The sequence below is a fragment of the Amphimedon queenslandica genome, unplaced genomic scaffold (genome assembly GCF_000090795.2).
Source record: "Amphimedon queenslandica unplaced genomic scaffold, v1.1 AMPQUscaffold_13438, whole genome shotgun sequence".
Lineage (NCBI taxonomy): Eukaryota > Metazoa > Porifera > Demospongiae > Haplosclerida > Niphatidae > Amphimedon > Amphimedon queenslandica.
The window spans coordinates 115,414-139,623 of NW_003546326.1; the positions used below are offsets into that span (position 1 = coordinate 115,414).

General features: G+C 39.5%; 8 protein-coding genes across 9 annotated transcripts in view; 3 read left to right on the forward strand and 5 right to left on the reverse strand.

Annotated features, from left to right (window-relative positions):
- The first annotated feature begins 107 nt into the window (after window positions 1-107).
- Window positions 108-2,980, forward strand: LOC105312480 (phosphoethanolamine N-methyltransferase-like). The gene is made up of 10 exons (XM_019995571.1): window positions 108-462; window positions 593-832; window positions 902-1,004; window positions 1,277-1,561; window positions 1,919-2,008; window positions 2,071-2,160; window positions 2,208-2,330; window positions 2,435-2,569; window positions 2,628-2,729; window positions 2,782-2,980. Exons 1-10 carry the CDS (start codon window positions 203-205, stop codon window positions 2,905-2,907), a joined length of 1,554 nt encoding a protein of 517 aa, XP_019851130.1. The 5' UTR covers window positions 108-202; the 3' UTR covers window positions 2,908-2,980.
- Window positions 2,981-3,013: 33 nt separating this feature from the next.
- LOC105312481 (integrator complex subunit 10-like) lies at window positions 3,014-7,762 on the reverse strand. Of its 2 annotated transcripts, none has more exons than XM_019995570.1 (18): window positions 7,566-7,762; window positions 7,448-7,515; window positions 7,223-7,392; window positions 7,097-7,179; window positions 6,523-6,604; window positions 6,281-6,457; window positions 6,055-6,181; window positions 4,792-4,964; window positions 4,696-4,744; window positions 4,575-4,645; window positions 4,400-4,489; window positions 4,176-4,330; window positions 4,061-4,123; window positions 3,903-4,008; window positions 3,778-3,857; window positions 3,522-3,693; window positions 3,339-3,423; window positions 3,014-3,246 (listed from the first exon to the last, which is right to left on the reverse strand). In XM_019995570.1, exons 1-18 carry the CDS (start codon window positions 7,701-7,703, stop codon window positions 3,090-3,092), a joined length of 2,046 nt encoding a protein of 681 aa, XP_019851129.1. In that variant the 5' UTR covers window positions 7,704-7,762; the 3' UTR covers window positions 3,014-3,089. The 2 variants fall into 2 exon arrangements, with proteins under 2 accessions (XP_019851129.1, XP_011403473.1); XM_011405171.2 differs by having other exon boundaries at window positions 6,055-6,184.
- Window positions 7,763-9,157: 1,395 nt separating this feature from the next.
- LOC100638721 (tubulin-specific chaperone cofactor E-like protein) lies at window positions 9,158-11,157 on the reverse strand. The gene is made up of 4 exons (XM_003385989.3): window positions 10,881-11,157; window positions 10,537-10,682; window positions 10,240-10,427; window positions 9,158-10,100 (listed from the first exon to the last, which is right to left on the reverse strand). The coding sequence occupies exons 1-4, from the start codon at window positions 11,068-11,070 to the stop codon at window positions 9,245-9,247; spliced, it is 1,380 nt and encodes a 459-aa protein (XP_003386037.1). The 5' UTR covers window positions 11,071-11,157; the 3' UTR covers window positions 9,158-9,244.
- A 34-nt stretch (window positions 11,158-11,191) lies between these two features.
- Window positions 11,192-12,792, forward strand: LOC100640996 (glutathione S-transferase DHAR1, mitochondrial-like). The gene is made up of 5 exons (XM_003386005.3): window positions 11,192-11,283; window positions 11,335-11,407; window positions 11,459-11,552; window positions 11,667-11,779; window positions 11,835-12,792. The coding sequence occupies exons 1-5, from the start codon at window positions 11,248-11,250 to the stop codon at window positions 12,179-12,181; spliced, it is 663 nt and encodes a 220-aa protein (XP_003386053.1). The 5' UTR covers window positions 11,192-11,247; the 3' UTR covers window positions 12,182-12,792.
- A 236-nt stretch (window positions 12,793-13,028) lies between these two features.
- On the reverse strand, window positions 13,029-16,596 carry LOC100640873 (probable ATP-dependent RNA helicase DDX6). The gene is made up of 8 exons (XM_003386004.3): window positions 16,343-16,596; window positions 16,199-16,256; window positions 15,909-16,143; window positions 15,483-15,721; window positions 15,174-15,296; window positions 14,994-15,122; window positions 14,544-14,724; window positions 13,029-14,371 (listed from the first exon to the last, which is right to left on the reverse strand). The coding sequence occupies exons 1-8, from the start codon at window positions 16,393-16,395 to the stop codon at window positions 14,055-14,057; spliced, it is 1,335 nt and encodes a 444-aa protein (XP_003386052.1). The 5' UTR covers window positions 16,396-16,596; the 3' UTR covers window positions 13,029-14,054.
- Window positions 16,597-16,640: 44 nt separating this feature from the next.
- LOC100638850 (ferredoxin-fold anticodon-binding domain-containing protein 1 homolog) lies at window positions 16,641-18,672 on the forward strand. The gene has a single exon (XM_003385990.2). The coding sequence runs from the start codon at window positions 16,670-16,672 to the stop codon at window positions 18,587-18,589; it is 1,920 nt and encodes a 639-aa protein (XP_003386038.1). The 5' UTR covers window positions 16,641-16,669; the 3' UTR covers window positions 18,590-18,672.
- LOC100638977 (prostaglandin reductase-3-like) lies at window positions 18,639-19,895 on the reverse strand. The gene is made up of 2 exons (XM_003385991.3): window positions 19,662-19,895; window positions 18,639-19,612 (listed from the first exon to the last, which is right to left on the reverse strand). Exons 1-2 carry the CDS (start codon window positions 19,858-19,860, stop codon window positions 18,741-18,743), a joined length of 1,071 nt encoding a protein of 356 aa, XP_003386039.1. The 5' UTR covers window positions 19,861-19,895; the 3' UTR covers window positions 18,639-18,740.
- An 87-nt stretch (window positions 19,896-19,982) lies between these two features.
- Window positions 19,983-24,210, reverse strand: part of LOC100639103 (E3 ubiquitin-protein ligase CBL-B-B-like) — a 7,500-nt gene continuing 3,272 nt past the window's right edge. Inside the window, 4 exon segments of the mRNA XM_011405172.2 lie at window positions 19,983-22,063; window positions 22,578-22,991; window positions 23,700-23,778; window positions 23,905-24,160. Coding sequence (XP_011403474.1) covers window positions 20,291-22,063; window positions 22,578-22,991; window positions 23,700-23,778; window positions 23,905-24,160 — 2,522 coding nt within the window. The 3' untranslated portion in view covers window positions 19,983-20,290.

Here is a 24,210-nt window from a genome sequence, read left to right on the forward strand (position 1 = left end):
GCAATTAGATTATACTGAATATAAAAAACTGTACTCAATAAAATGGATTTATGCGCAGTTATTTTGGAACAGTGTGGGCGTGGCTCATTCGGATTGTACGTACACGTGTAAATTATTGACAATGATCAGGTGTTTCTTTTCTGCACGAGATCGTCACACAAAAGCAGGTTCTCTAAAGTAAAGTCTGAACAAGCAAGGATTAATGATGGAGATGGAAATAGACTGCTCACAGATGATAGATGTTAAGAAGCAAGATTTCTCCGTGGTACGCAAGATGATGAAAGACTATTGGGAGGATTGGGCAGCCTACCAGACAGAGAGTGGGACGACAATGGAGCTAATGGTTGGAGAAAAGCACTACAACGTAGCAATGCAGTTCTACGACCTGGATAGGATGGACGTGCTTGGCGCTCTACCGAAATTAGCAGGAATGGACGTCCTGGAGCTTGGAGGAGGATCGGGGTAAAGGCAGCTGTTTATGAAATTTAGTTTTGTGTTGATAACGAGAGCACATTCCTCTCATTAGATTAAAGATGCAGTAGTTAGATCTAGTACTTTTGCTTTTAGAATAATTATGTTCTTTTATCAATAGTCGATATTCGGGTGAGCTGGCAAAGAGGGCAAAGACGGTGATATCGACTGATTTGATAGAGTCATTTTTAAAAGAGAATGAAGAAAAGAACGGCCCCTCTCATCCCAACCTCTCCTTTAGAGTATTGGATGCTGCCCAGCTGGACTATCCTCCTGCCTCTTTTGATATGATATTTACTAACTGGCTCCTAATGTATCTTAACGATCAAGATACTGAGAGGTTTATTCAAAATGCAATAATGTAAGCTAAGCAGAGCAAGCATGTAGGGACTATACTGATTTATTATGATGTGTATTTTGGCACTTTTAGGATGCTCAGACCAGGTGGGTATATATTCCTAAGAGAGTCTCATTTTAAACCAGCTGGCCACAGGATCCAGTCAGTTAATCCAACCATATATCGATCAATGATGGTAATGAAGCAATCATATTATATTATACTGTAATATTATTAATATGTGTTTGACCTTTTGATGCTGCTGCTGCTGAAATAGACATGTCATAGTAGATTATTTATTTTAATATTGTCATTGTTTATTTTCCCACTGTTGCTGATGTTTTAACAATAATGCTCTGTAGTTTCAATTAGAAGTATATTAACTATGATTTGCAGTGCATTTCAGTTTCTTATCAGTACATGCCCTCACATGGAATCGATGTACATTTTATCTTTTTTATCCTTTAGGAATATTACGATTACTTTGCTAATGTCCGCTACACTGACGAGAAAGGTGACACTTATTTCTTTGAGTTCCTAAACGGAGGAAACTGTCAGACCTACGTCTATCGTAAAGCGAACCCAAGCCAAGTCTTCTACTTGTGGCGAAAGACTAAAGTGACTCAATCCCCTAGCATGATATCGGTCCAAAGACTCTTGGACGATGCACTGTACTCACCCGAGAATATGACTGTCTATGAGAGTGTGATTGGGGATGGGTTTATGAGCCCTGGTGGTTTGGACTTTTCTAAGGTATGGAATACATTATATACAGTTATGACTGTATCCAATGTATGTACTTGTATTTGTGTGTGTATGTATATCTATGTATGAGTGTTTGGGCTACACTGAAACCACAATACAAGCTTCCTGGCAGTGATTATTAGTTGTTGTGGCCAGTAGTATTGTTCTCTTGTAAAGGGAATATATAAAGTTATTGAAGTGAATAATGTGAATTGTGCAATAACAAATAACAAATCTTGTTCACACCTCAAGGTGTAAACAAGGTGTCAGAAACAAAAATATTTTCAAGACAAAAAATTTATTAAATTATTATTTTTATTGAATTAATTTTATATTTTAATGAAGAGATGGTTTGTCATTGTGTAGGAGTTATTGAGCAAACTGAACTTAACCTCTGACTCTGTTGTATTGGACGTTGGCTGTGGACTTGGTGGTCTTGCATCTTATTTGATAAAAGTATAAGAATCAAATAACAGCTGGAATGACTCTCCCTCCTCCTCTCTCTCTCTCTCTTTTAGGAGTGTGATGTTGATTGCGTTGGTTTAGAGCTGTCAATGGTGGCCAGTCAAGCTTCAATACTGAGGCTGAACTCACTCTCAGTTAATAAGGTAAAGGAGGAGGGAAGGAGCAGCTGTTAATAGTATCTGCTTGGCAGGGACGCATGCACATTGCTGATGTAGTACGTACTAATTTTTCCGAGAGCTCCTTTGATGCCATCATTGCTAGAGAGACTATTGAATATGTTGGAAGGAAGAGTTTACTCTTTAAGAAAGCACTGGTGAGCTTGTTTGTATTGTGCCCACCTCTCTGTCTATTTCCTATTGTATATTGATTAGATAAGAGCTTCTTTATTTTCCACATACATTTGCTATACACATTTAGTCTTGGCTGAAACCAAAAGGGCAACTACTGTTAGGTGAGTATTGTCTAGGAAAGATGGAGCCACTGAGTATAGAGACAGAAGAGATACTCCACTCAGAAGGAATGGACTTATTAACTATTGAGGACCTCACACAAGTAAGCTGTGGCCTATCTGATTATCATTACAATGGAGGGACCCCTTTTGTTTCCACAGCTGCTCAAGAATGCTGGCTATGTTAACATAAAGACTGAGGATTATACTCATTTATACGTACAGTACATTAAAGAGGACCTATCCAAACTGACACTCACTGAGGTAAGGAAAGGTGACCTTTCTCTTTTATAATGTATTCTTTTTCTTTCCAAAGGGTCTACCAGAAGGAGTAAGGATTCATTTTACTAACTTATGGCAGACTTTGGTCACTGCTTTAAACAACAGAGAGTTAGCTTGGACCCTAGTCACAGCTACATCTCCTGATTCTGAAGGACGCTAGCTAGCAGCTGTCATGCATGTACTTTTATATTTAATAAATCAGGCCTATAAATATATTATAATACCTATGCTGATCATTAATTTTGTTTATAACAAAAACAATTTATTACAAATGATGTTAATAATGATTAATTACGAAAGTGTGAAACAAGCAAAACAAGTGTTTCTTGACTGGTTATTTTCTCATTCATCAGTAATTGCTACACAAAGCTTCTCCTGTATTAAGAAACTAGTCAGTATGTTGTTGATAGATTCATTGCAGCGTTTCAATTGAGACTCCATTGACTGAAGGAGCTCTTCTCTTACTTTGCTGTTGGTTCCTCGTGTAACTGCCCGTGATCTGAGGGAAGAGTGGGGGAGAATAAAGTAGAAAACTTTCTCTGTGTTTATCCATTATGTGTTCTGTTGCTTCTACCTCTCTTTCTCTCTTACCTGGGGTGGTTCTCTTGATTTAATATGTTGATTTTTGTGTTTGTGTGATTAATAATGTACATCATTTCCTCCAATATGTCAACAACTATGCGTTAAGCAAAAAACAATTTCAATTTTTAAAATCATAAAACAAGCAAGTGGCTTGCTTAGTATAAAGACTGCTTAGAGGGTTGGGGGACATACCAACAACATAATTGAAGAACTTTTGATAAGTGAAACTTCCTCTTTTCTTAATGAGAGACATCAGTGGCATCAGAGGAGAGGGATCTGCTTTATTTCTTGTCCAATTATATTGTAATAGTACTAACAACTGGCCAATAGCTACGTCAGTACATGCATCAGAAAATACTACGTCCTAAAAATATTTAAGCACTATTACATAATGCATATTTTTAAATAATAATATTGATTATTTATTTTTATTTATTATTATTGATACCTTAACTGCATATGTTATAATGTTAATCACGTATGGTAGAATGGACTCGTTTGTACATCCGATCAAATAAAGTGAGCGACCTTTAGAATAGTATCAACAAAAAGTAGCGCAACACAATGACTCACTAGGGACCTGTCCTGGTGGTGGTGGTGGGGTCTCTGGGTGACTATGTCCCTCCACTTTATCGTCCGGTAAAAGTCCAACCAGTTCCGTTGCCAAGTTGCATGCATTCTGAAAATCAACACCCACGCATAATTAAGCATCAAATTTGATAAAACGATACCTTTATGTCGCCTAATAATAGATAGGAATTGACCAGCTGTAATAAAACTCTGACATTTTCAAGCTACAAATTAAGAAAAATACGTTTAAAAAGTATAGCTCTATAGTTCCGTTACTTTCTCTCTTTCATTTGCTTTCATTTTCTGTCTTTCGTGTTGGAGGATTCTTCTAACTGCTTCAATATCTCCTTTATAAAGCATCATGTCTGCTTTAAAAGCAACCAGCCATGACCAATCTGATGTGTTCCACTGCTGACAGAGACGACTAAACTCTGAGGAGAAAAGAGAGAGAGAGGGGGGAGAGAGAGTGAGGGGAAAGAGGAGAGAGTGGTACTACTAACCACTGCGATAAGTATTGCAAGAATGGAGGAAGTTATAGCAATCAATTGCAACGAAAAAATTCTCCAAGTGAGAATCGCTGGATTTCGTGCCTGCAAAAATTATTAAAGGAGAAGAGAGTATTAAAAGGGTAGGAGTACATACATACAACACATTATAATAGACGTTATTGCATACCAGGTGTCTGTAGATTCACCAGTACCGAGTGGGCCTGCTGCTCCTCTTGCTTCTTTTTCACTTTCAAAAATCTAATAAGAATTATCAATTATACTGACAATATATATACATCAATGGCTACCTAGACTCAAGAGAAACATCTTCAATTAAAGCCCAACACTTTGCAGAGTCTGCAACATCATATTTCATTAATCAGACCGATATTAGAGGGGCTTACTCTCCGTTATTTGGTGGACGTGTGAGTAATAGGACCAAGCTGTCTCGAAGAAGAGGAACACGCTGATGTAGAAGCAAGCAATGGCTACTTGTCTTGGAGGGTCAAAGGGAACTCTTTGAGACGAACTGAATCCGGATACGTACTCTAAACCTTTCCAACGTACCTTGGCAGGTCTGGGAAATAAGATACAATAGTAACTTGAGAACCATGAATGAGGCATACTGATGAGACAGACACCCTGGTACAGCTAGGGCTTGAAATTGGCTTGATTTTTGAGTGACTTTAAAAAATTGTAAAAAATCCAATTTTGATCGGAATCAGCTCAAACTTGATAAATAACATAAGAACATGTACATGTATATGTATCAGAAAATATTATAAAAATGAAGAACTCTCTCCTAGCCATTTTTGGTGAAATTTGGCCAACGACCCTGTACTATAGTACAGGGACTTTGGCCTGATTTTGGAGTAACTTTTAAAATCGTAAAAAATCCAATTATGATCGGAATCAGCTCAAACTTGATAAATAACATAAGAACATGTATATGTATCAGAAAATATTATAAAAATGAAGAACTCTCTCCTAGCCATTTTTGGTGAAATTTGGCCAACGACCCTGTACTATAGTACAGGGACTTTGGCCTGATTTTGGAGTAACTTTTAAAATCGTAAAAAATCCAATTATGATCGGAATCAGCTCAAATTTGATAAATAACATAAGAACATGTATATGTATCAGAAAATATTATAAAAATGAAGAACTCTCTCCTAGCCATTTCTGGTGAAATTTGGCCAATGACCCTGTACTATAGTACAGGGACTTTGGCCTGATTTTGGAGTAACTTTAAAAAATCATTAAAAAATCCAATTTTGATCGGAATCAGCTCAAACTTGATAAATAATGTAAGAACATGTATATGTATCAGAAAATGTCATAAAAATGAAGAACTCTCTCTGAGCCATTTTTGGCGAAATTTGGCCAACAACCCTGTACTATAGTACAGGGACTTTGGCCTGCTTCTGGAGTAACTTTAAAAAATCATAAAAAATCCAATTTTGATCGGAATTAGCTCAAACTTGAAATACAACATATGTACATGTATATGTATCAGAAAAATATAAAAAAATGACAAATTCTCTTTGAGCCAATTTTGAGAAAATGCCTTGTACTATACAAGCAGGTGTAGTACAGTCATATTTTAAAAAGTACATTATTTAAAGTACATAAGTCTATTCAAAGATAGGTCTATTCAACAGACTCACAAGTGAGGGCTGATCTGCTTATTACTAAGTACTATTTGAGCCCAGCCACACTTTTCAGCAACCATCAGAAATATCTTATGAAGACACTCCCAAGCAGCCTTCCCTGATAATGAAGATTGCCCAATGGCTACTGAAGGAGACAAATAAGAGGAAAAAGAGAGAGAGAGAGAGAGAGAAAGATCAGGGAAAGGGATAATAAAATATTTAAAAGCAAGCAAAAGCTGACAATTTTTCCCTCCGAGTGTCCTCTCAACTGTAATGGTCGTCAAGTAGCAGGCAGAGACTTCAAGCCATTGGCATATGTGACTGGTCTTAAGGACGAGAGTTTGACCGGATGATCTCAACGTGGGTTGGTCTATGACGATCCATCCTGACGTAGCAAGGAGTGGGATCAATTCCGTCACTATTATAAATAACATTAATTGCATGTATAGTGTTATTATAATTCTGGAATAACTGTATAGTGACCTAGTACGTTCCTGTGAGAGTCACTGACAGCTGAAGTACAAGTACCAGAAGAAGATTGAGCTAGTGAGTCGTACAAGTCAAGCTATATAGGGAGAAGATAAGGTTATAAAAATTAATACCGTATAGCCGGAAATTTTGGAGGGAGTAAAATTTGGCGAATTGCTAAATTTTGGTTATTGGCAGATTTTAATTTGGCGAATTAGTGGCCACGTGCCATTGAGCATGCGTATAAAGGCTCAAAATGACGGTTTTTATTTTGGCGAATGAAACTCTATTCGCCAAATTCGCCAAATTTTTGTCCCTCCAAATTTTTGTGCTATACGGTAATGCGTTCCTGTACTACCGTATAGCGGGATTTATTGACGAGTAAAAAATTTGAGGAAAACAGTAAATTTCCCCGGTTGGCGAATTTAAATTTAACGAATAGTGCCCTTCGTGTACACGTGGCACAAAGTACAAAATTTTTGACGGTTATTAAATTTGACGTTTTATTTTAAATCGTCAACTCGTCAAAATAAAACCTTTGTCAATAAATCCCGCTATACGGTATAATATTTATGACTATACAGCTTACTCCAAGGGTTGTTACTGTTTCCGGAAACCGTTTCAGAATTACAATTGTTATCTTTGCTCTCCATAACACATCCACAATATTCTCTATTATAATTAATAATTAATAGTTATTACAGGCTCCGCCTACCTGCCGTCCCAATTAAAACAGTCTTTTGACTTGACGGAGGCAACAGCTCAAACACGTCTCTCAGCTCTGATTTTGACTCTGCCCCTTCCAAACTATCGAGTCCACTCAGTTCGTCAACGAGTTGTCCGACTAACTTTTGAAGCTCCTCCTCTTTCTGGAAGCGAGTGCACCTGTACATGTACATGTATTTTTACGTAGATATGGCACACAATATATCGATCTTACAATTCAACGAGCGTTTGGGCTGCACCTTGGAGCTCGTTGCATGCCAAATGAAGTTTGAAGGCCTCATACTAAAATGGGCGTGGTTAAAAAGTAGGAGGGGCTACAAAATGGCATATACCTGCACAATGAATCTGAAAGGGAAGAGAGATTTAGCCGTCAGAATCCAAGCATGCGCTTCATGGCGTAGGTTTTCTTGGAGCTTCTCCTTTGCCTTTTGAACTATCCACAGACAATCGTCTTCTTCGATACTTGGCATTTTATTAATTATTATTATTAACTAAGTAACGGCTTCCCGCCCGAGTTGCCGGGTAATTAGACCACACCTACAACGTGGAGGAGGATCAGGAGGAGGGGCTAAGCATTCTTAAATCTTCGACATAATTAAAATTATTCGTGCATGGCAAAAAGTACCGAGGATTCCTCTTTCAGAGTACAATCTCTACAACAAACTTTAAAGTCATGTTTGGATGGTGAATGTAGCAGGTTCAATGAAGCATTGGGCGGTGAGTCTCTTTGTGATATGTCTTCAAGTTTGCTTGCAGCTAAACTAATCTCGAAAAGCGTCAATAATTACAATGCCATCAATGAAGACCTCAAAAATACTATAAGTTCTTTGGAGTCTCTAGAGAAACTGGAAGGTTTCTGCTTGCACCTCATAACAGTAATGGAAGGCATTTCCGAACCAATCAAAAAGGCAGCTAAACACTTAGAGACCTCCATATTGAAAGAAGCTCAGGAGAGCCTGGGTGTAACACTTAATATTAGGAAGTCATCGATTCAAGATACTGAAAGCCAACCAAACAGCACATCTGCTCATCAGAGGCCTATGCCTCCGAAAAAATGGCCTCACTATTCACATGAACTAGGACGCACACTTCGTGTTTTTCCTGAAATAAAACATGGGCTAGGGGAGGATATCAGTTTTAGCAAGCCAGCACGTCTTATGTACAATGAGATTGTATCAAAAACGTACTACAATAGACAACATTCTGAAATAACCCAAGACTATCAAGAGAAGTCTGTGTGGTCGTATTGCACTGAGTCTAATATATCACCAATGTCAGATCCAGAGCCAGTGTCACCAGATTTTCCACCAGTGTTTTGCCATCGACGGCGTAACACAACAATAAATTCTGAATCGGATTCAATGCAGATTAGATCATTCCTTAACAACGAATTGCAGAAAAAAGTAGAAACATTAGAAAAAGAGAATATTCGCTTGAAGGAAAGGCTAAATTCTAGGAGCACAAGTATTGATCCGTCCAGTACATTGCAATATGACTCTGAGAGTTTTCAAGAAGGTGAAATGGTCTCGGGAAGGAGACTTTCATCCTCTACTGGACATGTAGCAGAAGAAACATCAGAACTATATATCCATAGTTGTGAAAATAAAGACTGCCAGATAGAGATGCTCAAATTTCAGTTGAGGGAAAAAGAGAGGGCACTTAGGGAGAAGACAGCTGAATTCCAGGAGTTAAAGGAAGAGAAAAATCGTCTCTTGAATCATTTTTTGAAGTAGTAATGGAAAAGAAAGATCTAAAAATGTAACAATAAGTTTACTATTTTTGTTAGCTGGATATTTATTATTTTTGTTGTTGAAATAATAAAACAGTCATTCCAGGAACAATTCAATGATATTCACAGCCACATCACACCACACTAAAACCACATACTACATTATGATCCTATCATCATAACAGCAGTGCAAGGTTTCTATTAACGTATACTGAAACCGAAAATAGTTTTAAAATAAAGAACATTATTATGATTCATAAATAATAAACTACAAAAATACTATCATTGTTTAATGTAAACTTCAATTTTGTCTCCATCCTTCATGCGATACGTATACAAAGCCTTTGACTCTATCCTCAGCTCCTCCCCTCCATAAATCTTGGACCCCTCATCATCATTATAATAGACTCTGAGCTTGGACGGAGGTACGAGAATCCTACGCCCGATCCACCGTCTAAACTGACGTGTCGTCTGCATAATATCAACTTCAATGGCCTCATCTGGTCTCTCAATGCCTTCATAAGTGAAAGTCATGTTTGCTACTCTTGGTGCTTCTAGAGAAACTTGGACCAGCGGCTGCAAGTGACCATGCTTTTCTAACAAGCGTCTGTAAGCATCAGGAGGATTAGAGTGATCTTTGTATTCTCTCAGAAACCATCTCTCAGCGTCTTGTCTTTCTTCTCCGGATATTACGCTCTTGTTGAGGTAAGACACAAGGGGCAGGCGGGCAATGGCTGCAAAGCGACTCTCTTTCATTGTCATATTTTGATAGAAAGGAAGACGCAGTAGAGAGACGTGCCTTAGACGAGGGTAGGCCCCCAGTCTCTCAACTTCATCCCAAGAATCAAGCTGAGAGTCGTTTAGATTTATGGACTCAAGGACCCGAAAGAGAGAAGACCCTGAGCCACTAGAATGTAAGATTTTCTGTAATGGATTAGAATTGAGAATGAGGGAGAGGAGATTTGGAAAGAGAGCTCCGATGCACTCAACACTGAACCACTGTGAGAGCTGGTTTTCGACAAAATAAAGCTTAGAGACTTTATGATGCACCAGTCTACCATCCTCCCTTTCTCCATCTAACGCCTGAAGTATATCAGAATCAGTGTACTGATTGCAGCTGAGATGAAGCTCAGACAAACTAGAAAAGGAAAAAAAATAATAATCATCATTTATAGCCTCAAATACAAAACTAGTAAGCTATACTACAACAATACTATTAATATTTTTGACTCTATCATGTATGCATGCTATTAAATTTTAGTCCCTTGTTCACTTACTTTGGCAGAACTGGTAGAGATGTCACTACAGTCTTAAAGGGAACTCCAGTGCAGCTAAGCTGAAGACAGACTAATGAGTCGTGTGGACAAGGAAGAGGAAGAGTAGGTGAAGCAGCACCTGATAGAGTCCTGTTGAGGGTGAGATTGAGATTTTCTAGTAATGGCATTGACGAAATAATAGCAAAGATCTACATAAGAAAGAACGTCGAAAATTAAAAAAAAAACAAGAGCTCTTCAGGTGCAAATAAAGATTCTCATTAGCAGTGGGTAAACATAAAAGGAGAGGGAGAGACTTACCGCCTCCCAGTCTTTTATCAAGTTATTTATCATGTGAAGCGAGGTTAGCTTCGGACACATTGAGGAGAGCTTTTCAACCGGGCCACTCTCAGATATGCCTTTATCATCAACAGTAATGTTCTTCCTCTCCTCTACTGGAGAAGCACCTAAATATCAAAGAAGAAATAGTACAACTGTGTTATTTAATGAATAAATTTAAAGTTTCATTATCATAATCAACAATAAACAGCACCTGCAGGAACTGAATACAAATTTAAGCTACATATGTTCTAAAAATAGATTGTGCAAATTAATTAGCTTGCCATTAAAATTGAAATTATCACTTTAAAATTTCAATTTCTTGCCTGGTTTGCTTTTAGGCGAGTGCTCCTTAATGACCTGAAACACTGGGAGTACCTCGGGATTGAAGAACTCCTCTGGTCCGCTGCAGTACTTGTCTGTGATGGCATCCACCAAAGTAACTACTACTGTCCTGGAATCTTTCTCTTCTGCTCCAGTCTCCATGCTACAGGCCGAGCCCTTAGCCACCGCCATCTCAACTCTGTAGTCTATTATTATGTTTATGAGCTTCTCTTTTATATGAAAAGACTGAAAATTGGACACGTCATAACAAAGGACATCATCAAGTTTACAACTTCATTATTTACGTGGGCGTAGAATAAGCACGCCCACCAGAAATAGGTGGGGCTAGAGTCTGCTGCCAATTTTAGAATGGCCCTAAAGAGAGAATACAAATTTTATGTGAAAGTAAAATTGATTTTAAAACTGCTTGCGCTCCATTGATTTCTTTATGAGTAGGCTTCACCTGACGGGCGAGGTCTAGGTGACTGTCCTTTTACACACAGAGCCAATATAGGCCTCAAAGCTAAAGGTAAAATCCTCATCAATCCTTGTAATCATTATATTATTGCTGTCTAAAAAGGTGTGACGGATGTGAGTCTAGTCTTGATTGATCTCTCAAACAAGCCAGAATGGTATAAGAAGCTAAATCCAGCTGGATCAGTCCCTGCCCTCCAGTAAGACAGCTGCCAATGTAATAGTTTCACTAGCCATTTCCTTGTTTGGGTGGAGAATGGACTGTATACATAATGTATCACTATTATGTATCTACCTTTACTTGCTCCTGTTAGATATGATGATGAGATTATTACCGACTCATACAAGATATTGGAGTATCTGGATGAGACGTATCCAGAGCCTCCACTTAACCCGCCGAATAACAAAGAAGCTGAAGAAGCAACTGGTACGCTAGTCCAAGAATTCACACCATATAACCTTACCCTCTCTTCTTTCTACAGGTCAAATCTTTGGTGCCTTTTCTGCTTGGATCAAGAACACCGATGACTCAAAAGACTCCGAGCTAAAGGAAGCATTTGAAGCCGAACTGGAAAAGATTAACAATTACATGGGGCGCCACTCCTGGTCAATGCTTTGCTCTGATAGCTGGTCCTTTGCTGACTGTGTCCTTGCCCCAAGACTCTATCACATACAGACAGTTGCTGAAGACTTCAAGGGGTACACCCGCTTGAATGAGTACTACAACTTGAAGCAGTACATGGATACGGTTTTTTTAAGTGAAGAGTTTGTCTCTACTTGTTATCCCCGGGAATACATATTGAAGGGATGGGCTAAATATCGCAAATAAACAAAGTCACAGAAACTATGTGAAATTTATTTCTCTCTATTAATCACGTTGATTTGTTTTTTTAGTAGTATATAGGTCTTTTAACATCTTTTAGCTCATAATTATTATCATAACGATAAAGTTTACTTCTTGCTATTATCATTATCGCTATCTATTAATTGTTTTTTTTCTCTCCATGATCATCAAAAATTCATTTTAGCAAAAATCAAAATTCAATTATTACAAAATCATTAATAATTATTAAATTTTATTGGTAAAGGAAATTACGATTATAAGAAAAATCTTAATTGCATGACACACACACACACACACAAATCACAACGAGACGATCCCTGAACCAGCTTTAAGTCTCGGCATCATTGTGTGTGTGTGAGGTGAGATAGAAAGCAATCAAGTCCTAAGTTTTACAGCTTAAGTTACAACTCTTCAATAGCACTACTGCGATCCATTAATCATTCCCTGTATGAGTGCCATTATTATTCTTCTTGATACGATATAATCCCCTCCATCCATCGTAACCACAATCATCCATTGATCCATTAAACCCCTTCATATCACCATCCATGGATACATACATGTAGTATGTTGTAGTAATACCCCTCCATAAAAAATCAGCCACAATCCATTATCGGTATTACATTTATGACATTACAATCTCTTGCCTATAATGCTGCATTTGGTGTAGTAAACAAGGCATAGTGTAGCATTGGCAAAGTCCATTCATTACAAAAAGTGTAATTCCAATTTCAATAGCAAATCCTGCTGCTCCATATTATTCTTAATCTCCATTACGTTCCTTATATAAGTCAGTATGCAGTATTTTTCGTGTGTACGTCTAACTTTCTTGTTTTTTTTCTGGTATAGTCTTTTAATCTTGTCATTTAAAGATAAAAATCTCCCGGCCTTAAATCAAAAAACCACTGCTGATTGATACTAGTCAATGAGAAATCAATTAGTAGAATCAACTCAAAACTGGTATTGTTCACATGTGCATGTAACAGCCTCTGTGTGTGTTCTTCAAAGACCCATTTAGTGCTGCGTTAATTCTGTCAGACTTGCTTTGTAATAGTGCATGGGTGTGTATATATTCACCTAGTCACTGCCTCCTCCTATAGGCCACACAATAATCACTCAAATTCACTTACTGGAGTTGTACTCAGTCACTTTCAATGTCAATATCAACCAACCAACACGTCTTAGCTTTAGATTCAAGTTCGATTCTTTAGTGTACGTGTAGCTTTTCCAACTTCTTTTTGTGAATGTGAGCTTTGAAGTGAAGCAACACGAGGATAAGTGTTCTAGGCTGGGTCTTTGGTGTGATGATTAGTAACAAGTCTGCAGTCGAATGAAGAGAAGAGAGAGAGGGGGGGAGAAAGAGAGAGAGAGAGATAGGGAGGGGGTGACAAAAACAATAACCTAGAGAGATGCATAATAGAAATAAAGAGAGGGAGAGAGGTGGTGAATAAAGAGATAATTGAGAGAATAATGATAATGATAATAATAATAATAATAATAATAATAATAATAATCAAGTGACCAGTGATCGGAATGAGTGTCTGTGGGAATGTACAAATGAAATTCATACAAGTACATACACTCACAAAACAAATAATAATAATAATAATAATGATAATGATATTATCACAATTATAATATAATATATGATACAGTAAAGACATACAATAGGTACATGTATAAACACAAAAAGGTACAGACAATTTATAATGATAATGAAATAAAAATTGAGCAACCAAAAGCCAGTAAAAGAAAGAGAGAGAGAAAGAAAGAAAGAAAAATAGAAGGTGAAGTGTAGAAGTAGTGTGAGTTCCAAGAGAAAGTAGAGCTAGCTTTTGGAGGCGCAAGAGAAAGACCGTTAAGTTTTTAACGGCTTCGCTCCCTCTGACTTTGAAGAGCTAGTCTGGGGAGGAGCCTCGTTGAGTACCTGATACTCAGCCACGTAGAGTCTCTTATCGATTTCCTTTGGGACTGGTTTTATTTCCGTCTTGAGTTGCTGTTCGGTGGAAAAGAGATTGAATCGGTCGTCATGCGTGATGAGATTAATGGCGAGTCCAAGGTGCCCGAATCTTCCGGAGCGCCCGATGCGATGGAGATAGGTTTCGGAGGTCTTTGGGAAGTCGAAATTGATGACAACATTGACTGCTTGAATGTCGATGCCTCTTGTAAGGAGATCTATAGAAGCATGGGAACTGATACTTTAGGAATAAGGAAATTGCTTTTTAAAAATAGGCTATTTTTTAAATGCTCATAACTCAAAAATTACTTGTCGGAATCAACTCAAACTTTCTACGTAGCATAAGAACGTCAATAATCTTTTTGTAAACATATGTGTCAATGTTCTTACCAGTACAGACTAGATTACGACACTCTCCATTCCTGAAGTCATGGAAGACCCTGTTCCTGTGATGCTGTGCCATCTTACTATGCATGAAGAAGCAAGAGTAGCCGAGCTGGGTGATCTTCTTGGCCAATAGCTCAACGCGTTGAACTGAATTGCAGAATATTATACTCTGATTAATTTGTAACTAAAAGAGAGAGAGGAAGGAAGGGGAAGCTGTTAATGGTCATAAATGACAAGCAAGCAGGGGTCATCGAATTCCCAGTACAACATTCCCAAATAGACACCAAATTGGATTGTCTCAGTTACACAATGGGCTATTGTTATTGTTATTCATGTGGTGATGTACATGCTAACCATGCAGCTTTCAAAACACACACACACACACACTAGCTATCACAAGCTCACAGAAAGATACTTCTATACAGACATAATGTACACTAGTCAGTCCCTTACTTTTGAGAAGAGTGTGTTAAGACAATGGACTTTCTGTCTTTCCTCCAAGTATGCGTAATATTGGGTGACACCTTTCAGGGTTAGCTCATCCATCAGGTTAATCTTGTACGGATTACGCATGTGAGTGTCCTACATGAGGAGAGGCACCATGACCCACCCATTGACACGCCCACCACTGACCATAAAACCTTGAATGGAGATAGGGAATGTCGCAGAGAAGAGAAAGACTTGTCGTCCTGAGGGTAGCCTTGATATGATCCTGTCCAGTGTCTTCTGGTAATCCATTGATAACAACTTATCAGCCTATGGAGGAGAGAGAGAGAGAGAGAGAGAGAGAGAGAGTGATAGTCAAGTTTGTAAGCAGCTGCTTCAAAATAATCCTAAATTCCTAGCACTAATAATCGCCTAATTGAATAGACCCAACTAATAAATAAACACTTATATGCCCTACATGTACATATACCAGTCCCTATTACCAAAGTAGCTTACCTCATCTAGAACGAGTATTTGGCACGCACCCATCTTAGCCACACCCTTTTCAATGAGGTCCAATATTCTCCCGGGGGTTGCGACGATGATGTGAACGGTTTCATCGAGTCTCATAATATCGTCTCTTAGACTCGTACCTCCTGTTGTCACCATCACACGAGCGTTCATGTGCTTCCCTAGCTCAATGCAGAGCTGTGACGTCTGTAATGCTAGCTCTCGTGTCGGGACAATTACCAATGCTAGATAAAGAGAAGATAGGATACTTTAGGATATCTTAGGATACTTCAAGATATCTTAGAATACAACATCTATTATAAAGTAATATGTCACCAGTCTCATGACACAATAAATTTAACATGATTACTCTGCAATTACTAGTATACTCTAGTAAAACACTGCATATTTCAGTATACTACATGCACTTACATTGTATGTGTGTCTTATCGGTGTCGATCTTCTCCAGGAGTGGGATGAGATATGCTCCGGTTTTACCCGTCCCGTTCTTTGCTCGGGCAAGTATGTCCCTCCCAGCGAGAGCTATGGGTATGCTCTCCTCTTGAATCGGAGAAGGAGCTTCGTAGCCTTTTTCAAAGATACCCATGAGAAGGTCTCTCTTAAGGCAGTAGTCTTCAAATTCGTTGCCTTTTCTACGAGCGACATCCTAAAATAAGAGGAGAGAGAGATGAATGATAAGCTATATAAAGGACTGGGCTCACTTCTGTTTGTTTTCTTTTGTCCTTAGGAGGTATGGCTAGTTTGCCTTTCCAGTCTCCACTAAAAGAGAGAAGCGAGAATAAAAATAATTTACAATTAGGAAAAGTGAGAATTAGGACTATAGGAGTGAGATATAAAGGACTTACTTTTCAGTAGCAGAATGGGAAGTGGCGCTAGAGATTGCTGCAGGAGCGGCCATTTTAAAACAGCAGGCGAGTCCTTTTGTACAAAGTTGGGGACACGGTTTAAAAAAAAAGAGTCCGAATGAGGGAAAGGGAGAATAAAGAAGGGATGAGTGGGGGCTTTACGAGGCGCAAGAATAGACTGCGAGTGCTCCTGTGGAGAGAGAGAGAATAACTGCCTTGTGAATCTGTGTCTTTTGCTGACAATCTCCGAATAACTCCGCGTGACTATCAGTATAACTACGGATACTAAAATGTGCCCCGCGCTATGGGGGAATAATCCCGGACCCAATGTCATATGTATTGCTAGTTGGTGAGGGAAACTTTTCGTTCACACTTTCCTACTGCAAGAGGTGGCCATTGCAAAGCAGAGAGAAGGTACTGAGTACTTCCTTTGACAAAAGAGATACTGTAGAGAGGAGACATGTTGAAGCTGCAGGAACCATCCAAGAGTTACAAGATGAGAATGGAGCCGCCGTCCATTTTTCTATTGATGCTACTAAATTGGACAAATACGATGTCATACTGGAAAGCTCACCTTTTAGCAGGATAATTTTTAATTTTCCACACATCGGGGGAAAATCTAATCTAAAATTAAACAAGGCCCTCGCTCAAGGGTTCTTGACATCAGCAAGTAAAATCTTAGACCCCCTGGGAGGCGAAATTTGGTTGAGCTTGTGTCAAGGTCAAGGGGGCACTCCTGTTGATGACAGTGGGCGTGGTTACGAGAACAGTTGGAAAATTGTTGAATTGGCAGCCGAATCTGGTCTCATTTTGACTGAAGTTCGTTCTTTTCTCAATTCTGATTGGCCAGGATACACATCCACTGGTTACCGTGGTAATGATAAAGGTTTTAACGTAGAAGGTGCTTTGACTCACATATTTACAAAAGAAAAGATAAGCCGAGATGCATGGACCTCAAATAAAGACGGCATATTTAAAGTTGAACCGTGTCGAGCTTGTTATTGCAATTGTGACCAGCAGACTACTCTTCATCCTGCAGTGTTGATTCAAGAGCTAAAACCTTATGAATGCTTTGTGTACCCATTATTGGCTCAGGAATGGCATCCACTAAGACGTGTTACTAAGATAATGACTGATAGCCTTACACAATACCTCTCTCTCTCAAATTCATCCATTACAGTCCTTCCTTGTTCATATTGGCCTACTGTGCATAATTCAAGTTGTATTTTGTCCTATTTTAAAGAAGATAATAATAAAAGACAAATAATGCTTTTATCTGGTGATGAGTTGCTTCTAGAATCATCACTGAGTGATCATGTTCATCTATTATTAGCAAAATTTGGAGAGAAACCTGAAGACTCCATTAAAGGGAGTTTTGCTTCTCACACATTCATTCTCTCTTCAGCTGTATACTCTGCAGGAGAGTCCAGTGATCAATCTGTGATCAATCAAGATCAATCTGCATCAGCTAGTGCATTATCTCAGAATCAAATCAAATCAAATCCCAATCAGCCGTTAGTGACTCACCAGTTGATGATTCTAACCATCAGTAGTAGGAAAAACAAGACAATGACAAGTGGATTAAAAAGCATGACAGTTGCTGCTTTATCTACTGCTTTACAGGTTAGTCATTCAGACCTGGAATGGATTAACTCTGATGCAACTACTGGTGACCAGCAAAGTCTTGTGGTCTTACGAAGAGGCTCTCAAAGTCCTCGAGTTCTTGCGCTCCTTTCTCCTATTTTAAACGATCCACTTCTTGCTGGCTCTAATAGTTGTTATCAGTATGCCATTGTATTTCTAGAGGGACTTGTGTCTATAAAGTATGCTATACTTGACTGGAGGATGCTGTGGTCAAAAGATATCAGGTTTTATAAGCAGTTCTGCTCCTTGGAGCAAATGGAAACACTCGAATTTCATCCCTTTTCATTATTTCCTCCAAAATTCACACACGACGTGAGCTTTTGGGTCAAAAGAGAAGTTGAAGGAGGAAATATTGAGGCAGCGAGGGTCAATTCCTCTTTAATGAGTGTGGTAACATCAATTGCTGGACTAAACTTGTATTCTGTTCATTGCATTGATACTTTTGAAGCTCCAGACGAGTCTCTACATTCTGGTCTGACAAGTTTCTGTTACCGGTTAGTCTACTATTCACCTGATGGTGCTCTTGGGAAATCTCGTGCTTCAGGATTGCAGCAGTTGATTAGGGATTCAATTGAGCAAGACTTGAAGTGGAAATTGAGATAATAATTTGTTTTGCTACAGTTACTATACTTGTGTGTATGGTTGTTGTTTGTTTTTTTCAAAAAAGTATTAGTCATTACAAAAAATTATTAACTTAGAACAAAATTAGTATGGATAGAATGAACAGAGAACACATACAAATTACTGAAATTAGTTATAATTTGCTGAGTTGATCATCGTGGAGGGTTACTACAATCTTCCCTTTGCTTTTTTTAGTATAAAGGTAGTCTACAGCATCAGGGATAGACGTAAGGCCTCTAAAAGGACCCCCAGGCAAGTGAGCACCCAAATCGACTCCAACTTTTAGCTTCCCTTCCGATTCAAGCTTAGCTAACTCTCCAATATGCTTTGGCAACTCTCTCATGTAATGCAATAGGAAAAACCCTCTCAGACTAGCCGATTTACTTAAGAGTATTTGCTGGATTGGGACGGTAGGTATAGCCTTGTAAGACTCTTTCTGATAATCTGTAATCATTCCTATAACAATCAGGCGACCTCTCACCGCAAGGTTTCTCACACAAGTATTAAAGATGTCTCCACCCATGCTCTCGTACACCACGTCAAGACCTCGAGGGTACTCATTCTTGAGAACCTGCCCCAGGTCCTCTTTTGTGTAGTTTATAGGGCGATTGCAACCCAGGGATCTTAGGAATTCTGCTTTCTCGTCTGAAGAGCAAGTACCAATAACATGGCAGCCAGCAAGAGCTGCTAGTTGGACTGCAAATTGTCCAGTCCCTCCAGCAGCTGCAGTAACCAATACATTTTCCTTTGGCTTCAGATCTCCCAGTTTCTCTAAACTAATAGAGGCAGTGGTTCCGCTGATTATGAATGCCAGGTGCTCTGGTTTGAGGGAGGGAAGGCGGAGGGCTGTCCTCTCAGGTAAAACAAGATACTCAGAGAATGAGCCAATGTTGTTAACAGCTACAGGATCTCCTGGCTTGAGAGATGAGCACCTCTCACCTACCCAAACTACCTCACCCAGAGCCTCCATTCCAACAGTAAAGGGTGGCTTGGATCCATAACGCCCTATAATGATAGAAATTAAATTTAAAGCCTTTTAAATGGAGAAACATACCAGCAGTAACGTTGATATCTGAAGCATTGATTCCAACGTATTTGCTTCTTATTATAACTTCATTGGGTTTCAGGCTCTCTTTGGAAACTGTGGCAGTGTTCAAAGTGATGGCCTCGCGGAAGTTCTGAGTCATTTTAGTGCAGACTAGCTTCCTAAAGGTCAAGGGAAAGTCTATCAGTCCTTTAGTGTAAGACGCCATTGTTTTATTAATAACTGTTATATAATAATGGGCGTAGCTAAATGAAAATTTTACTAAATTTTTAGTAATAGCCCTGCAAAATTTTGATTCATAAAATACAAAAAGAATAAAGTGTTGACTGCTTTTATCATATTGCACTAAATGAGAGAAGAAACATACAAAGAGGAGGAGACAGAGAGTGAGATTTGACGACATTAATTTAAAATAAAATCCTCACTAAAAGGAAGAAAATTCAAGTAGACAAACGATTATAAATGGCTAAGTGACAATCTGAGAGAGAGAGGGAGAAAGCATGAGAGAGAGGGAGAAAAATAAAATAAACACACACGGCATTATACAAAATACAGACAAAGAGAGACAATCATTGAAGGGAAAGAAAGAGGTTTTACTGTACACGCATAACAAAAGCATGTACGGCGAATGTAATGACTCAATTTTTAACTCCAAAGCCACTTAATATCATTTTAGCAAGTTCAACATTATTCTGAGCAATAGCCAGCGCTTTAACGACATCACTTCTACTATAACCATCCTTCACTAGATCAGACACAATTGCCTCACGACCAGTCAGTCTCTGCTGATTCTGAGCCGGCGGGGGAGGGCCCGGACTTGACGAGACTCTCATTGGGTTTCTCGGAGGAAGAGGAGGTTCAGACGTAGCAGTGGGCGGAGGCCCGTTTGAAGGTTTTGGAGGGTTTCTAGGTGGCAGGGGAGGCTCCTGTTTGTGCAAGGTCTGAGAAGGAGGAGGAGACACAAAATGGCGCGAACGAGGAGCGGGCGGTTCTACTGACCTAGACCGACTCACGGGGACAGGGACAGGTATATGCCTTTCCGGGAGCGGGGGCAGTTCAAGGTTCTTTCTTTCGACGGCCGGAGAGGGTTTCTTAGTGAACGTCATTAGCTCCATGTGAGGCTCATCATGTTTCGGAGGAAGGCTGGGAGGTTGGAGGTCACTGCCCCCGGAATCAGTACCAGCTGGTTTTACCATATCAAGGGGGTGTCTTTGCAAAGCATGGGGAAACGCATACGGGGATTCATCAGGAGAATTATCGTCTATGTTAGTGACCTGAAGTGGCTCCAAGTTCTCCTCGTCCGGTAAGTCAAAGACAGGAGAGCCGTTATTATCAGTCCTGATCTTCTGCTGTCGCTGTACTTTGGAATAACCATACTCATCCAATTCACTTCCTCCTTTCTTTCTGTCTTTGTCCTTGAGGCTCCTTCGCTCTATAGCTGCTCTTATAATCTCGCCAGCATCTTCATAGGCGGAACCACCAGTCGTGTCAGCAGTATCTGTTGCCAGTTCGTTGCCATATATGGGCGTTGAATTATGGGCCTCTTCTCTCTGTATCTCCATTGGTGCTGTCTTTGTTTTACTGGTGACTCTTTCACCCATTGTCGTCGGCCACGCAATGTCATCTTCAAAATTAGGAAAGTTGAGATCAAAGTTGGCAATTTGACTAGAATCTAAGTTAGTAAGATCATCAGACTCAATGAACGAATCAGTGATTGATGGAGGCAGAGAATCAAAGAGATCCTTAGGAGGAAGTGGTGGGACGTCAGAATCAGCAAAGGATTGAGGAGGAGGAGGAGGAGGAATTTCATCAACAGATCGAGGGGGCAGGGGAGGATTAGGAGCGGAACTGGTGTTGTCTTGAATTGCTAGAGAAGGAGGAATCACTTCATCAGATCTTGCCATTGCTATCCGAGCCACACCTTTATCAGGACGAACCTCAGAATAATTAATAGTGTTACCTTTAGCCACGCGTGGCTTTGGAACAGGCTTTGGCTCAAAATGTAAATCAGCATATTGCTTTCCCGCATTATCCATCCCTGTTAACATAGACGGTACAACCATTGACAGTGGGCGCGGACTGCCCCCACCCCGCGGACTACCACCGCCAGGGGTTCTGAGATCGTCGCGTATAAATTGGGCAGGACGCGGGGGAGGTTTGGGGGCGTGAGTGGGAGACGAGGGGGCAGAATGCGACTGGGACTCTGTCTCTTCGCCCTCCTCGCTCGTAGTGGAAGGAATGTTGAGTTGTTTAGAGGGATGATCGAGTCTCCTTGCCGGGGGTAGGGGAGGTAAGGGGGATATCGTACAGGAGGGGGTATCGTCCTGTGTACCGGTTGAAGTAGCAGTTGTGTTGTTGAATAAAGTCTGTCTTGCCAACACTGGGCTATTGCTCGTCCAACCATCTCTGTCCTGTAGAGAGAGAAAGAGAAAAAGTTACAAAATGACATAAGAACACATTCAAACATGATATCAAGATGCTGCTATAAGCAAAACAAGCCGAAAAACACTAACTCAATGCTGTGTATGCACTACCCAATGCAAGTACATGTACATGTATCATGTGAACGGGCAGAAATACTGTCCTACAAAGGAGATGTGACAATACAGTATCCCTGATGATGATTGAGTCCTGTGTCTGTAGCACACACTAGTCCAACAATGGCCATAGACTAAACCCAAACAGTGAGTCTTCCACACAATCAGCCTCTTTCTTATACAATACAGTTGACACAATACTTAAACACAAACACTGTACACTAATCATCTTTACATGTACAGATATCTACAAGTGCACATAGTAGTGTATAGAGAATAAACTAAACTCATTACTGCTTATATAGTACACGTATGTACATGTACATGGAAAGAATGCATTATACACCTTAATACATACATCTTACATTACATGTACAGTCTTTCTTACCTCAAATTCTTCTTCTCCTGTTGTTGAGGCTATGGCAGTATCAGACTTACCATTACCCTCAGATCCTTCTCCTCCTCCTCCTCCAACTTCTCCTGCCCCGCCTCCAGCCCCACCCCCTCCAAGATTCATTGCCAGTTCGGTAGCAAGGGAGTACGTGGCATCATGCTTGGGTCCGTTATCGGATGAGTTTCTGTTACTGAACGGGTCGACTACAACTGGTTCAGAGTCCTTGATGTCTTCTCTACAGAAAGGACAATCAGCACGTCCTGACTCAAGCCAGCTCTGGAGACACACGTGGCATATGAGGTGACCGCACGGCTCCAGTTTGACGTCTTTGTCGTTTTCGGCGCAAATCTTGCACATTTGAAAGGTGGAGCCCATCTCACAATAGATCTCGTATTGTTCTTGACTGACCTAAGGAGAGAGGGAGAGAGAGGGGAAGAGAATCTCAATTATTTCAAAAATGATAAAAGGAAGTGGACTCGTGACGACAATAAAAACAAATTATAAGAAAAAGGGACAACAAAAATTAGCATTTACCGAACACAGTCAATCATACAGCATAAACAAGTAAGACACATTGTAAATGTACAAGCATAAACATAGAGATCGAGGTAGCCCTGTGTACATGTACATGTATATTTCCTGCTGCCAGTCAAATTAGAGCAATTGGTTTTTCATTAATGGTCTAACTGCTCTTAAAATTGGCAATTGTATTCACATTAAAAGACTATTAGTAGTGTGGGCAGAATTTGTATTGGTTGAGTCAGTACATTACTGATACAGGGGATATACCAACAATACCTTATTATGGACAATCAAATTCACAAATGAAAATACCTGGCTTTCATTACACTATATAATTCCTACCATAAAAGTTATGCCGCCTTAACACACAAGACACATCAACGTCTCAATATTAACTTTTAGTTTTTCTAATGATAACAAAAATTCGCTCATTAGTTCTTTCCCTTTTCGCTTATACGCACATGTACATGTACACATAGAAAATGTTATCATAACCATAAAAATAGGTAAATAAATAAACGAAACGAAAATTGTTACCCAATGTTACAAAACCAGGTTACCGTATGTGCATGTGTATAGCTAGTAATGGCTCACTTGTATGTGTTTGTTCTGAGCTGGTGATATGATCTCGTGGAGGTCAGGATTGTAGTCCTCGCCATTAGGATATAAGTAACTAAAAGGAACATAATATAAACAAATAATATCCTTTCTATAGTTTAGACAGTATTCTTCAATCCTCCTCTCTCTCTCCTCCTCCTCTTCCCTCTCTCCTCCCTCCTCTCTCAATCTCTATATTTACAATCTTTCTCTAGCTCCGTCAATCAATGCTTGGCACAATGATTTGTTCTGTGGTATGGTCTGTAGTATGCTACCATCAACAGTCACATATCCAATAGCCCACTGACCTAATCTTGTACAACTTAACCTAAATATATAACTATAAGAGAGAGAGAGAGAGAGGAGGGGAGAGAGAGAGAGGGAGGGAGATGGAGAGAGAGAGAAGATGAGAGAGAAATATGAAAACGTGCGTGATTAGTTGATGACACACATACAAAAGTAGCATTAACAAAAACTGCCAAAAGCAATAACACACACGACATACAAA